The sequence below is a fragment of the Pyricularia pennisetigena genome, assembly GCF_004337985.1.
Source record: "Pyricularia pennisetigena strain Br36 chromosome Unknown Pyricularia_pennisetigena_Br36_Scf_10, whole genome shotgun sequence".
In the NCBI taxonomy this organism is placed as follows: Eukaryota; Fungi; Ascomycota; class Sordariomycetes; order Magnaporthales; family Pyriculariaceae; genus Pyricularia; species Pyricularia pennisetigena.
Genome location: NW_021940922.1, coordinates 702,698 through 717,234, shown reverse-complemented (window position 1 = coordinate 717,234; position 14,537 = coordinate 702,698). Strand labels below are relative to the sequence as shown.

At 51.7% G+C, this 14,537-nt stretch overlaps 7 protein-coding genes across 7 annotated transcripts; 4 read left to right on the top strand and 3 right to left on the bottom strand.

The window, feature by feature from the left end:
• Positions 1-638: 638 nt before the first annotated feature.
• PpBr36_10582 (uncharacterized protein) lies at positions 639-2,297 on the top strand (the record flags this gene model as incomplete). Its single annotated transcript, XM_029897693.1, has 1 exon — positions 639-2,297. The coding sequence occupies one exon, from the start codon at positions 639-641 to the stop codon at positions 2,295-2,297; it is 1,659 nt and encodes a 552-aa protein (XP_029743982.1).
• An 851-nt stretch (positions 2,298-3,148) lies between these two features.
• On the bottom strand, positions 3,149-3,977 carry PpBr36_10581 (uncharacterized protein; the record flags this gene model as incomplete). The annotated part of the gene is made up of 2 exons (XM_029897692.1): positions 3,149-3,868; positions 3,948-3,977. The coding sequence occupies 2 exons, from the start codon at positions 3,975-3,977 to the stop codon at positions 3,149-3,151; spliced, it is 750 nt and encodes a 249-aa protein (XP_029743983.1).
• Positions 3,978-4,460: 483 nt separating this feature from the next.
• PpBr36_10580 (uncharacterized protein) lies at positions 4,461-6,212 on the top strand (the record flags this gene model as incomplete). The annotated part of the gene is made up of 3 exons (XM_029897691.1): positions 4,461-4,546; positions 4,617-4,658; positions 4,742-6,212. The coding sequence occupies 3 exons, from the start codon at positions 4,461-4,463 to the stop codon at positions 6,210-6,212; spliced, it is 1,599 nt and encodes a 532-aa protein (XP_029744065.1).
• A 1,141-nt stretch (positions 6,213-7,353) lies between these two features.
• PpBr36_10579 (uncharacterized protein) lies at positions 7,354-8,515 on the top strand (the record flags this gene model as incomplete). Its single annotated transcript, XM_029897690.1, has 3 exons — positions 7,354-7,890; positions 7,970-8,089; positions 8,441-8,515. 3 exons carry the CDS (start codon positions 7,354-7,356, stop codon positions 8,513-8,515), a joined length of 732 nt encoding a protein of 243 aa, XP_029743981.1.
• Positions 8,516-8,992: 477 nt separating this feature from the next.
• PpBr36_10578 (uncharacterized protein) lies at positions 8,993-9,499 on the bottom strand (the record flags this gene model as incomplete). Its single annotated transcript, XM_029897689.1, has 3 exons — positions 8,993-9,038; positions 9,128-9,306; positions 9,419-9,499. The coding sequence occupies 3 exons, from the start codon at positions 9,497-9,499 to the stop codon at positions 8,993-8,995; spliced, it is 306 nt and encodes a 101-aa protein (XP_029744105.1).
• Positions 9,500-10,241: 742 nt separating this feature from the next.
• PpBr36_10577 (uncharacterized protein) lies at positions 10,242-11,045 on the bottom strand (the record flags this gene model as incomplete). The annotated part of the gene is made up of 1 exon (XM_029897688.1): positions 10,242-11,045. One exon carries the CDS (start codon positions 11,043-11,045, stop codon positions 10,242-10,244), a length of 804 nt encoding a protein of 267 aa, XP_029743953.1.
• A 1,120-nt stretch (positions 11,046-12,165) lies between these two features.
• PpBr36_10576 (uncharacterized protein) lies at positions 12,166-13,414 on the top strand (the record flags this gene model as incomplete). The annotated part of the gene is made up of 2 exons (XM_029897687.1): positions 12,166-12,192; positions 12,281-13,414. 2 exons carry the CDS (start codon positions 12,166-12,168, stop codon positions 13,412-13,414), a joined length of 1,161 nt encoding a protein of 386 aa, XP_029743956.1.
• Between the last annotated feature and the right edge of the window lie 1,123 nt (positions 13,415-14,537).

Sequence of the window (14,537 nt, the reverse complement as noted above, 5' to 3'; positions counted from 1 at the left end):
AAAAAAAAAGGCTTGGTGCCAAGGCTTGCTGGTGATAACGACTGCAAGCTGAGGTATGTACTTGAGGTATGCATGTTGTATGTTTGTATTTCAGTAATTGACGAGCGATCGCTCCTAGCAACGGGACAACAGTGTGGCTGGAAAGTGTATATTTGAGCCAACAAAGAAGCTAACATCCACTGCTCCATTCATGATGCACGTGATACCCCTGAGAGCCTGCATTCTGTGACTATGTTGGTATGCGAAAGAGGTTTATTATTGCTCGTGCATATACAGGTGCATGCCTTTTCGACGCCGCTTCACACAATCGCCTTTATTTTATTTCTTCTTGTTGTTGTCGTTGTCAATGGCAATCGCTTCGCCTACTTTTTGCGGCTTAACAATCTGACATTCACTTCGCTGTCACTTTCTAAAAATCGGGGTTCTGGTCCTAGTAATTACAGCTCGAGAACATGCCTTTCAAAATGCAATACACGAGTGGTAAAACACCGGCTGCAATCTGCAACCTCTCCCATTAACAACATCTCAAGCGCGCAACTCCATGAATCAATATTGCTGTCTGTAAATCTCATGTGTTTGTTATTGTCTTTATCATTGTTCTCAGTGTCTTACAATCAGTCAATTTCCTGTACATCAGCATGGATGCTGTAAATGCACAGCAACATGCCATCCATCCAAAGAGCCTCCAAACTTCAGGCTTGAATCAGCAGAGAGAAGGCTTCATACCCAAGCTCATTGCAGCTCACGATACCGTCATTTCCCAGTCCAAAATCGATGCTGGCTTCTCTAACCGTGAACTTGTGACTATCCACAAGCTCTACCAGATCCAGCTCTACATCAACTGGCAGATCACACAGCTTGGCCCCCGGTGCCTCCGTCCGGATGAGTGGCTCACTTATGCTTGTGACTTCTTCCAGCCAGTCTTTGCTCTCATACATATGCCATCAAGCCATTTCAATGCTCAGCTCGGCAAGATAAGCCTGGAAATAGCGCGATCTCAATGCTTTCCAAACGTCTGGACCAAAATTATTGGACAGGATTTCACCATTGACAAGCAAGCGGCCTACCATCTGTCAGAGACCGTTTCTGCGGTGATTTCCGAGGTGGCTATCCTATTTCCTAACATGAAAGTCTATCAACGATCACACTTGCTAGATCCTGTACCTGGCGGGCGCGAACGTGTTGCAGGATACCTGTCTCGAAACACCAACACTCAGAACCTCAGCGGTGAGTCCGATGCCGCCGCCATCAACCGCCTGGACAAGCCAGCAAATATCGAGAACTGGCTCAGCAATGTTTTCGAGTTCCACGAGCACAACTTAGCTGAGAAGCTGGATTGGTACGGCGGCAGCAGCATGGCCAGTCACGACTCCACGGTTGCCGACCCGGAAGACGACTGGGCCAATACCGGCCTCGGCGAAGACAGCATCAACCCGCTCGCCATCGCGTTCGACCCCGAGCACAAAAACACCACGATTCGAGACTCGGTCCTGGAACAAGACGGCCTCGAGTACTTCACGAGCGCCAGCGCCTTCTGCGCCCGCCTCTGCCTGCTCGAATGCTCCGAGGTTCTCAGTATGGGTGACCCGGACTTTGCCGACGCGTTCCAGGGTATGCTTCGCGGCTCCGCGCTGTGGTGGTTCATCAACGAGCTGGCGGACGAGGAGCGCGATGCCCTGCGGACGACGTCCATCGAGGCGCTGGGCAGGGCTATGATGTGGCGGTTTCCGACGCTGAGCGAGAGGCAGGCGAGGTGGTGTCTCGAGGACCGGGACGGATATCTTGCCGCTCTGACCATCGAGGGCTGTTCCAACTGCGTGGACCTACTGCGGATCCAAATCATGCAGCTATGTAGATACGCGCAGATCGCCGAGGTTGCCGACCGGCCCGAGACTTACGTCGATATCTGGGAAAGGCTCGAGCCCCGGTTGCAGCAGTTCTTCGATAGGCCGGACCCAAGCACCGGGGACCATGACAGCTTCATGGCTTTGGTCGACAAAGGACTCGTAAAGGCGCTAAAGGGGGAGAGATATCTCCTGGACGAGGACAACCAGGTGGGTAAGATTGGCAAGCCGGGCCGGATGAGCCAGAAGGGCTCGGCTCTCGGGCAAGAGGAGCCAGCAGGCGCAGAGGCAAAGAAAGATGAGGTGGGGAGCAATCAATCTTACTGCATGTGCACATCATGCTGTGAAAAGCTGGCCCGACAGGGTTTCAATGATATTGGTGCCTCGGTAGAACAGGATGTCGGGTTTCGGATGCGCACATGGACGTTTCTGGGGCGTCCCCTCGTGGGCTGACTGACATTATAATTATGGAAAGCGGAGAAACTACCTTTTACAGGGGGGAGCGAAGTTGTTTGCAAAGAAAAATATTGTTACTACGATGCATTGCTAGACTAATTTTGCGTAAGAATACTGCCTAGTATGATGGAAACAACTACCTCATGGAAAAGTGTTTTTCTTTTATTCAAGTCCAAAGCCCCTTAATTTCCGGACTGCTGCCATATAAAAACCCCGACTCTTTAAGAAACTTTAAACTTGACGTATCTGGTGTGAGGAATCATCCTCGCAGCATGCTTTTGTCTTTCCGGGGGTAAATTGGCGTGATAGTCTATGATTCACTCAGCATCTACTTTGATGCGCTCGCAGAGACGGTTGACGGTGGGAGCACAACATCTTACGTACAAAGTTACAGCGATGTATGATAGGAGCTTCCTTGGGCAGATATAAAAGCTGCAAATTATTATGAACCGAGATGTAAGTAACTCTTGGTTGGTAGTCTGCCCTTGGTGCTCAAAATGGTCTGTCATGTATGTTCTGGTCACTATCTCAGCTCTGACAAACTGCTGGGGCCAGCAAGATTCAGTAAGGTATGTAATATATTCGCTTTTCTATTGCACTTCCAGCATGATGACAAGCCTTTATCTCCTTCCGATCCGAGTCTGTGTGTGATAGGATAACACAATGACCTCGTAACTCAATGACGGACACAAACAAGAGCTGACATCGTCTGACAATTTACTCTCGCTCCTGAGCTCTCATTTTGACAAACACGCTGTTTCACACATCAACTTGGCAAGGACATAACTGACAGACCACCACGGGTCCTTGATACCTATATTGAAGCACAGTCTCTCGCATTCCACCTTCTAACTATCAGAACGCTGCAACCCCTTGCCGGTGGCCAAGGTCAACAAATCCCTCAAAGTCGCCGTCTCGGCTTCCTGCCTTGCCAGCTTGAGTCTTAGCTCGTCACGATCGGCCGTCACCTTGGAGAGCTCATCCTCGAGCTCCTTGATGCGATCCAGCCGCTTCTGACGGTATCTGCGGGCAGCCGCCGTGTTACGTTCACGTTTTCGCACGACTGACTCGCTCTCCTGCTGAGAAGCTTCCTCAGGAGAGGAGAGCCCTCGTGATAAAGGAGACGAGTTTGCCGCCTTTGTGTGTTGGTTGCTGACAGCAGGTGACGCAGATCGTGATGCTTTCATGGGGTCAAGGGGTTTTCCGGTCTGATGAGGTGCATCAACCAACTTGAGCGCAGACGGCGTCGAAGTCGGCGTCTGATAGGAGATGGTGGTGTTGAAGTCTGTGAGGTTCGCAGATGCGGGAAAATGAGATTGGAAGGGGTCGGCGGAAGATCCGTCCAGGGAGGGCAGCCCAAACGAGTCGCTAGGCCAAGTGACTGGGAGATGGAGAGAGTACAATGTGTCAACCGAAGTATGATCAGAGGCCGCGGCGACACTTGCGAAAATGGCCTCGTCGGCTGGCTCCCAGAACAAGAGGTTATCCGGGGTCGATAAAGGCAAGTCGCTGCTGCGGCTGGAAATAATGGGACTGGGAAAGTCTTGGTGAGACTGGCATTTTGAAGGCTGATGGGGGCTCTCAGACAGAGTAAAGAGGCCTCGATTCTCACGAGGCCCTGGTGAACAATGTGCGTATTATTGGAACTTGCAGAAGCCTAGTTGGCCAATGTTCCATCCCATGGAATTGAAAGGATGAGCTTGGGCAAAAGGTCATAAACTGGCTATGGGTAAGGGGGCTCCAGTCCTGGCTTTAGTATTTTCGCATCATGTCGTATGTGTCATGCCTCACGTCGACTCACGATGAGTCGAATTTCCTGATTTGGCCTAGTGTGCTTAGCCCAGGATTAATCTGCAACTACTACCATCTTGGCTCTACCTACCCACCGCACTAGCTTTGGCTAGAGCGGGGGCCTCCGTTTCTTTCCGCCAACGAATTTTAGTGCAATACTATGTACCCAGGTACATACAACAGACCAAATTGTAAATGCCTATTCAATAAAGGCACTTATCGCTGACAATCATCCAGAAAGCGGGGAGGCAGTGCGGGGAATAGGGGTTGCTAGTACAAACTCTCCGAGCGACGAGCGTAAGTCAGCTCGAACGGTTTGCTTCGCTCAAATAAACCTACAACACAGTAACAAACGGCCTAACTGTCGAAATGTCTGACACAAAGCCTGGTCAGACAACCGCCGAGGCACACTTACTTTGGGTTGCCGGCAAGGAAAAGATTGGAGGCGGCGACACGTAAGTCGCGGTTCTTTCGCTTCAAGCTGAGAAGAAGAAAAAAGACATTCCTGACTTGGCATGACACTAGCTTACCGATTGAAAACCCCGCGACCGGCGAGATCTTTGCACAGTAGGCGCAATCCAACCCCAGCCATACATACGTCTCTGTTGCCCCTGGTTGCAGCGTCGGGAATCCTGACCGTCACTTCCAAGCTGCCATACTGCATCCGCCCAGGATGTCGATCAATGTATTGAAGAGGCCAACAATGCCTTCGTTGCAGGCACGTGGTCCAAGGCTCCTCGCCATTTTCGCGCTGATGTCCTTGACCGAGCCGCTACCTTGCTCTCCGAACAGCTCCCAGGGCTGATAGACCTCGAGGTTCTGCAGACGGGCAGGGCAGTCCGTGAGATGAAGGCACAGGTGCCGAGCCTGGTCAAGTGGTTTCGGTACTACGCAGCTCGACTGCGGGTTGACGAACGCCATGTTCTGCCGACCACCGGGTCTCTGCATAACTGGGTCGACCGCGTCCCATTAGGTGTCTGCGCGCTGATTACTCCATTCAATCATCCGCTGTTGATTGCTGTCAAGAAGGTGGCCCCGGCATTGGCCGCCGGAAACAGTGTTGTACTCAAGCCATCGGAACTGACACCGATCACGTCCCTACAGCTTGGCAGGATTCTTAGAGATGCTGGCCTTCCGGAGGGTGTTTTCTCTGTCTTGCCTGGTCTGGGGGTCGAGACGGGCAAGCAACTCGTCTCACACCGCTTAGTCCGCAAGGTTGACGTTACCGGCTCAACCGCGGCAGGCCGGGCAATTGGGGCCATCGCAGGCGGAAATCTGGCCCGATTCAATGCTGAGCTAGGCGGCAAGGCGCCATTGGTGGTTTTTGAGAGTTCTGATCTGGATGCCGCCGTCAACGGAATTGTATTTGGGGCTTTTGTTGCCAGTGGGCAGACTTGTGTTGCGGTCACGCGTGTTCTTGTTCACAAATCGATATTGGGGGCGCTCACCGAAAAGCTCTCGGAGAAGTGCAGCTCCATCGTCCGCCGTATGGGTGACCCGAAAAACCCGCTGTCCATGATGGGCCCCCTCATCTCGTCAAAGCAGCTTTCGGGAGTCCAGCGTCTTGTCGATGCTGCAGTTGCCAGCGGAAATGCCAGGCTGCTTTGCGGTGGCCAGCGGATGTCGGGGATGAGCCCTCTGGACGGGTTCGATCTTTCCAATGGCTACTTCTTCCCGCCGACAGTCTTATGTGGTACCAGCCAGGACGGCTCAAATGTTTGTGCAACAGATCTGTGGTACGAGGAGGCATTCGGGCCTGTGATTGTGGTGGCGAGCTTCGAGGACGAGGAACATGCTGTTCGGTTGGCCAACGACACCTCATTTGGGTTGGGGGCCGGGATATGGACGAGAGATCTATCGCAGGCGTTTCGAGTTAGTGAGCAGATTGAGGCCGGCATTGTCTGGGTCAACACCCATCACCGCAACGATCCAAGCAGCCCATGGGGTGCGCATGGTACGAGATCTGATAGTGGTCTCGGCACTGAGAACGGTGCTGAGGCTTACATGGCATACACCGCACCAAAAAGCGTTGTTATCAACTATGCTTCAACGGAGACTGCTTTGAAAGAAGAGGATTGGTTTCGGGAGGATCAAAGTGGCGGAGAAGTGCGGTATGGGTGAGCGTAGGCGTACCTAGTGGCGTAGGGCAGGATAGAAACCAGAAAATCTGGCAATGTGTTGTTTCATTTGGGTTCATAAAGAAAACCAAATCCAACCACAACTTGGTGTTTGTCGGGTTTGAGAGTTTGACATCAAGGTAGCCATCCTTATCGCCCACTTGCCTTAACTCAAGCAAAGGAACCCCCGAAGTAAGTGACGGGCGGTGCTTACCTTATTTGAGCATTCCTTGCTACGAGGGCCCGGAACTTTATCACTGCACCTGCCACCCTGGCGAACATTTCTACATCTCGGCTAATTGCATGAGCACTTACCTCTCCATTGGTCGCTTATTGGTTCCTTTGTTTGCTTTCCAGATAAAACTGGCATTCAGGCCGCGCCAGTGCCTGCCTTTAGCAGAAAGATATCAAGGGTTCAAAAACTGACCAGTCGTTTATCAAATTGCCAGCAGGATGCGTCTATCCGCGGCATTCCCCCAACATTGCTGGCTCCCATCCTCCCAATCCCTTGCAGTTCTTGCCCTGATTCCTGCCAGTCCTGATTTTTTCATGACTTTCATGACCGTGCTATCTGCTTTGCTTCGTCTGCAGCTGTAAGATGCCTCGCATGGCTGAGCATATACCTTCTGAGCCTGTTCCTTTTCGTTCCGCTGGCAGCGCGAATGCCCAAAATCGTTTTATCATGATAAAAATACGCAAGGCAAGGAAGGAGGTGTGTGTTTTGCATCTTTCCCTCTGGCTTTTTTGTCCATTTTAATTTATTATTTTCTTGCCCATCTTTCACTTTTTTGGCTGGACAGCGGCAGGCTTTCTAGGCCTAGGCCCCCTCCAGCCATTCAGCATGGGCCCTTTCTTTGCCCATAATGACATCTTCAGACCACTATTGAGGGCTTTGCAAAATCCTAATTGCCGAAGTTGCTACATAGCCATCTCCACAGTCTGGTTCTATAACATGGAAGAGCCTTGACTGGACACCCGCCGTGTATTGCATGACTGGCCTGTTCACCTTGCAACACATCTATCGACTACCTATTATCCATCATAGCCGAGAGTCTTAGTTATAGGGCTTTTGCCTAATAGTAATTGTCGTAGCCAAGAAAGTTACTTTCCTACTGACAGAGAAGGCAGGCCATCATACTCCTGCCATGGCGCCATCTCCGCCTCCAGGTACGAGTTCATCAAGTGCCGACACAGAACAAGGTGGATTGCCTCTGGCTCAAGTCGCACAAACTCAGATCAGAAGCTACGTGGCCCACAAGCAGCACGAGCTTGGTGACATGATCAAGGAGGAAGAAAGCAAAACAGAAACAGAACTCCACATGCACATCAAAGCGTGCTTGAATGCAATTAACTACCTCGGTCCGTCGACCGAGGTGGGAAAGAACTTCAAGGCTGGCATCTTGGAACATTTCCCAGAGGACGAGGATCTAGGCCACCTCGTCTACAGAAAGGTCATGCAGGGCGTCAGGGGACGTAGCCCCCACTGGGATATGGTCGGGTCCAAGCTACGCGAGATTGTCGACATCCTGAACAATGGCTGTGATGACAATGGCGGTGAATCTCAACAAGGGAATCAGCCTCGAGCACTATCAGAGTCTCCTGGAGAGCTTCCAACGCCTGTATCACCAGGTTTCTTTGTACAATTCAAATCTCCCTCGAGCGGCCGAAAGCGGCCTCCTCCAGTGAGTGTTTATCGACGGCAACTCCGTGCATTTTCCTTGACTATATACATACTCGAGACAGGCATCTAACATGTATCAGCTTGAAGATCTATTCAAAGATAATGACCAAGTTGACCGCGACCCATCAATCACATCGGACTCTCAGACATGGAAGCGCCCTAGAGCTGATACTGCTCCGGCTGCAACTCGTCCTGACAAGGTGGTGGCAGCTAATATGAATCAGCCCGCGAGCTTGCCAGCATCGGAAAGTCAGAAAGATCATCTCATGCCACCCCCACCTTCGCCTCGGAGTGCCAAAAAGAAAATAGACTGCCGGGCTCAGAAAGTTTCAAAAACCGGCACGAAGGCAAGATCGACGTCACCAACTGGCGCGGCCTCATCTGCACGAGGCTCTCCAACAAAGAGCGGTGACAGAATTTTAATGAAGAGAACGGCTCGACCCAAACTTCCGGGGAAAGTTCCAGTCATCAGAGGTACTTGAATATGTTTCTGTTCCTCCTCGACGCTATGGGCGATACTATTGTTGGAAACACCATATGTATACTGACAGATATTGTCTAATGCTCTAGCGCCGAAGAAACCGACGCAAGAAAAGCCACAAGATCAGAAGTCGAGTGGCTTTTAGGATATCCTCCTCTGAGCATAGTCCATTATGCTGGAGACAGGTTTCTCCTATTGCTGGGATATAACACAAAGAACATTTGGTTTGCTTATAATAAAGACTTGACTAAGAGACTGGTACCACTTGCGCCTGCGTCAAATTCCGAGAAATAGGATTATTGGATATATCTGTTCCATACGACATTATGTGTGGTGTGTGGGGGCTTTTGCGGAGAGAACTTGGTTCATTTGTTTATACTAAACATGGCAACATGATCTAGATAGCGGTTTTTTTTTGTACTTGTAGCGACATTCCACAATGCAGATGCGCTCAAGCAACCAAATCTCGAGCCCACTGCTGTCAGAGAGGGTCGAATGTGGTTGGCTTTTTTGTATTCCGTTATCGGACTGTGCTAGAAAGCAAAGCAAGCGTGATATTCGGCTCCATTTACAGCCCTGGCCCTCCGTAGTCAGGGAGCACCCCTAACTACATAAAAAGTGTTCAAGTAGCACAGCACCTGTAGCTGGCGGGCCCGGGGCATTGGTTTCTGCAAAAAAAAAGACGGTCCACTAGTTAGGCCAAGCCGCTCATGAAGCACGCATCACCTGTGCTCCAGTATGGTCAAAAAGAACTTACGCGGGGCGGATCCCAGAGCGACAATAGTCACCGGTGGACATGCAGGCGCCGGGGGTGCTGCTGCATCTCGGGTACAGGCAACACTTGACGTTACTGGGGTCGTTGGGACAAGCTCCGACGACCGGCGCGGTGCCTTGACGGTTGCTACAAAAGGTGGTAGTCTGGCAAGTGCCGATAATCTGTTTCATGTTGTTATAACGATTAGCCACACTCGGTTCTTCTGAAAGGGATTTGGGAAAACCGGTCGACGGGGTAGGGAAGCCAGGGCAACGCCGAGAATCTTCTACGCACACCCTGGGCCACGCAAAGGTCGCCAATGGCAGCCATGGCAGTGCTTGCCAGCAGGCTGATGACGGGAAGAGTGAACTTCATGGCGACTTGAGACGGTTTTTGGCTGCTTTGGGGGATGATAGTATCGAGAGTGTGATAACACTGAGGCCTGGCTGAAGAGTAAACAACCAGACCTTTTGACCGGACGGCCGGTTGGTATTTATACGCCATCATGGCACAAGACGGCAACATGCTTATCGCGATGTTTGCGTGGCAACATGCACTCTTCGGTCTTTGTTTAGAACCCAAGACTCATTCGCACAGCAAGCCCATTGTGGCAGGTGGCCATGATGTTTGCCTGCAACGCATGTCTCTGAGGCCCAGAGGATATCGAGCTAGTTCGGATGGTTGGGCCTGCCCCTCATAGAGACCGAAGTCACTTGGCAGGCTTCAAGTGCCCGATATAAAATCCAGATACAGTACCGTGTGTTAGCCAAGACGTCTTAAAAGCGGAGCCCAGTCTTTTATATGTGGCGGCTCGGGTACCCGAGCTGAAGGAGGGGTTCTGGTTGAATCGGCGCGAGTGAATCTTTTGCACCCGTTCTGGACAAAATACTACCTATGAAACAAAGATTGCAGGCAAACATGCATATGACCGGTCTAGATTACCAGCAGAGGTGCTCAGCTTTGAGAATTGCTGCATGATACAACACGCGATGCCCGCGCACATGGCGAAAATTTAAAATCTTGTTGTATTGATTATCGTGTAATCGGAATTATGGACGCGTACAAAAGAAATGAAGGCAAGAACTGTGATATTCCAGAGGATTTTAACCTGCTCACCCTAATATGTGACCGTTACCATTTTGTTGATATACCTCTTGGCCCCCGTGGCGTCACTGATCAAGTTGTGGAAAATCCATTTGCCGACGTCTTCTCTCGCAATTGTATATCCAATGGCTTGCGATTCAATGCCCTTGTATGGGTCTTCGACACCGACACGGACAGGCTTGGCCTTGCCGCCATCTTTGCTTTCAACGTACATGCTGCCCCTAACAACTGTGAACTCGGGCCTCGCGCTGCCGGCAGCGGGCGGGGCCTTCTTGCCAGTCGCCTTGTCGGTGATCAGCTGAGACTCCATCTTCCTTTTGTCCTTGTGAGCACTGGCCAGCAGGAGGTAGTAGAGCGGAGCCAATGCCAGGGGCACGTCACGGCCAAAGTCGGAGATGCCAGTCGAGCTGACGGCGATGATCCTCGGCGGCGACAACTTCTGCACCCCGCCCTGAGCGATAAGCTCCTCCACAGCAGACAAGAGAGCCTTCATGGACTCCTCACAAAGCGTCGGATCCTCGTTGGCGCCAAAGTTGCGCATGGATGGGTAGGATCCAACGGAGCTAACGACGATGTCAACCAGGCCGGATGATGCCACATCGCTAGGTTTGGAGAGGGCACGCTTCACGTCTGCGATGTTCCTGGAATCGCCTTGGACGACGGTAAGGTTGGGCTTGGAAGGGTACTTGTCGGTCAGCTTCGCTGGCGTCCTGACCAGGGCGACGCAGTTGATGCCGGCTGAGAGGGCAAGTTGAAGAGCAGCGCCGCAGACGCCACCGGTTGCGCCGAGGAAGAGTATTGTTTGCGAAGTCGACATTGTTGATTGCAGAAGAACAAGAAATGCTTATTTTATAAAAGAGGAACAAGAAATACTTCTTCTTGACTGCTTAGCTGCAATGGTTGGAAGAGGATGTGTGTAACAAAGACTGCCAAGAGATGACAATATCAACGCAGGCACTTGCTGCTTTATACTCTTTGGTAATGGGTCTCGCAAAGCTCGTTGCCTTGCCTACCTACCATGGATGACTCCCATCATCCCGTGAGCTCCCGTTCCCCTGTCGTATTGGTTGCGGCTGTAATCCTTATCAGTGGCAAGGGAATGCTATTCGACGAGCCTGCCCACACTCAAAGCATTATGCGTAGGCGCGCCTGTAAAATTGCATTACCCATCGCGGAACAAAAACGTGTGGATGAATATGGAACGGCGCCGGAGCCGGAGGCAGGTTCGGGCGGGGACGAGGTGAATATGGGCGGGGACGGAGGACGGAAGATAAACAGTAAATTCCGGACCGCGCAGGGTTCATTAATCTCGAAGTATGAAATTCCGGAGTGGATGCTTGGGAGAAGTATTGATACACATAAATTTATGGAGCCCCCAGACTTCTGTGCGCTTGGAGGCGACCATGATCTCGCATGCAAGGGAACCTGGTAGCAGCGACTTGCCGCAGCATGTTTTGATTGACAAGAAGATGTAATGTGTTATTATCTCGAAGCATCAGAAAGATTTGGAGTTTAATCGCCGTCATGTCCTGTCCTCTCCGCGATCGTGGCGCAAGGGCGATCGAGAGTGCTGTGTCAAACGACTAGCTCTTGACTCTGTACCTCGTCCCCCGCCGAAACAGTGATCGAATCGTGAATCGAGCTCTCGGAGAAAAGTCACGTGGCACATACATGTCGCCGACCAACGCACTTTAACTCCGCCGGTAACCGCTCGGTCGGCCGGTCACAGGGAAGCCGCGACTGGCTAGCGACTGGGGTCGCAACAAGCTCCACCGAGATTTTTGTTTTGCGGCATTAGTTTCGGCCCAGCTCTCTGAAGCCTCCAACAATTCTTTGCAATCTTCTGGACCGAACAAATACGTTGTGGCACAAGTCTCCATTTACTTCTTTTCTCTCCCTTTGATTCCCTCAAGTCGCGAATATACCTGTCTTTGACAATGCTGGGGACTTCAAGATCGGCCCAGGTAAGCACCGGATTCAATTCACTTATCAGAATGCTGTCCTGTACTCCTCGTGCATGTACACTGACACCTGGCCCTCTTCCTTATCTAGTGCCTCGTGCGCGCCGCGCGCAAGCCGCAGCTTTTCCAGGCCTCCAAGCAGGCTTCGCGAACATTCGCTACCGTCCAGTCCGACATCTTCAAGCCTACAAAGTATGGGGGCAAGTACACCGTCACCCTCATCCCTGGTGACGGTATCGGTGCCGAGGTGGCCGAGAGCGTCAAGACCATCTTCAAGGCGGACAACGTTCCCATTGAGTGGGAGCAGGTCGAGGTTTCGGGTATCGCAGACAGCGCCGCCCCCTCGGGCCGCACCGAGGACCTCTTCAAGGAGTCGGTCGCATCGCTGCGCCGCAACAAGCTCGGTCTCAAGGGTATCCTCCACACGCCCATCAGCAGGTCCGGCCACCAGAGCTTCAACGTCGCCATGCGTCAGGAGCTCGACATCTACGCCTCCATCTCCCTGATCAAGAACATCCCCGGCTATGAGACAAGGCACAAGGACGTCGACCTGTGCATCATTCGTGAGAACACCGAGGGTGAATACAGTGGCCTGGAGCACCAGTCCGTCCCGGGTGTTGTCGAGTCGCTCAAGATCATCACGCGTGCCAAGTCTGAGCGCATTTCCAAGTTTGCCTTCAGCTTTGCCCTTGCCAACAACCGCAAGAAGGTGACCTGCATTCACAAGGCCAACATCATGAAGCTTGCCGACGGTCTTTTCCGCAGCACCTTCCACGCCACTGCCAAGGAGTACCCGACACTTGAGGCCAACGACATGATTGTAGACAACGCCAGCATGCAGTGTGTCAGCCGCCCGCAGCAGTTCGATGTCCTGGTCATGCCCAACCTCTACGGTGGTATCCTGTCCAACATCGGCGCCGCCCTGGTCGGTGGCCCCGGTATTGTGCCCGGCTGCAACATGGGCCGTGACGTCGCCGTCTTCGAGCCTGGCTGCCGTCACGTCGGTCTTGACATCAAGGGCAAGGACCAGGCTAACCCCACTGCCCTGATCCTGTCGGGATCCATGCTCCTGCGCCACTTGGGTCTCGACGACCACGCCAACCGCATCAGCAAGGCCGTCTACGCCGTTATTGCTGAGGGCAAGACCCGGACACGTGACATGGGCGGCGAGGCCACCACCAACCAGTTCACCAAGGCCATCTTGGACAAGATGGAGACTTTCTAATTTATTATAGTAAGAAACCCCGCACGACTTGGCGCGATTCACGAGATTGTATGATCAGTAGTGAGGCCCTACCTAGCCTCTGGGGTTGTTCCGCATCCGTCGCGTTCCCAAGGAAGCACACGGTTTGAGGGCTGCTACTCAAGGTACGTACCCTTGCCACATGCCAAGTGGAAAGGAGTGCGAAAACAAAACAAAGCGACAAAGGACAAAACGCATGCTCCAAATCCTATGGAGATGTGTTGGTGGTTTTGATACGGGAATGACGAGAGGCTTGATGGGTGGAACTGTATTTTAGGGTAGACTAGGATACATGGCAAACACTTTTTTTTTTTATCTTGCCCCAATGCACCGGACCGTTAGAAAGTAAAGGAGTTCAGCCGACGGACGGTAGAGTTGGTGGTCGTTTTGCTTTTCCGATCTATCGTATATCAGGTCTTTTTTTTTTTTTTTTCTCTTCTGCTGTGTATCGTCAATAGTTCGGACGAAAGCGAGCTGAACATGTGTTGGCAGCTCCATGCATAAAACAGTATAATGTACACCTATGCAGCAATTATATCACTAAAAGATGACGGATGTGCGACGGCCAGGGAATGGCGCATGGACTGAGATGCATAAAGACCAGGCTTCCCAGCTTGCCAGGTAGTAAGTAATAATGATCCCATGTCATCACATTCCTGCCAACCAACATTATGTCCCCGCATGTGTATAAGCATGCACCTGTCTTCAAGCATCCTACTCACACAAAAGTGCGATCGATTGCATAGCTTGGTTCGGCCAAGATAAGAGGAAGGAGGAGGAAGCAATTAGTGTATCTGTAAGCTGACTGTGACTGGGCAGCTCCACGAACACACACCACTTGTAGGCATTTAACCAGACTTCAATTCCTTGGTTGAATTTATCTAGTCCTGGTAAGTTGGAAGTTGGGGCAGATGCATGCGGTGATTTGTTTGCCGGTTCCGGGTTCTCGCCGGCATGCATTGGGAGTTGGGAGTGCGACATGATAGATGTGTGCAAACAATTTGCCACGTACGACTTCTACCTTGCCTTCCTTCCATTGCGAAACAATCCTGAAGCCAAAACGGATGTGACATAGTGATTGAGCTTGGAAAAGTCCTTGTTTTTA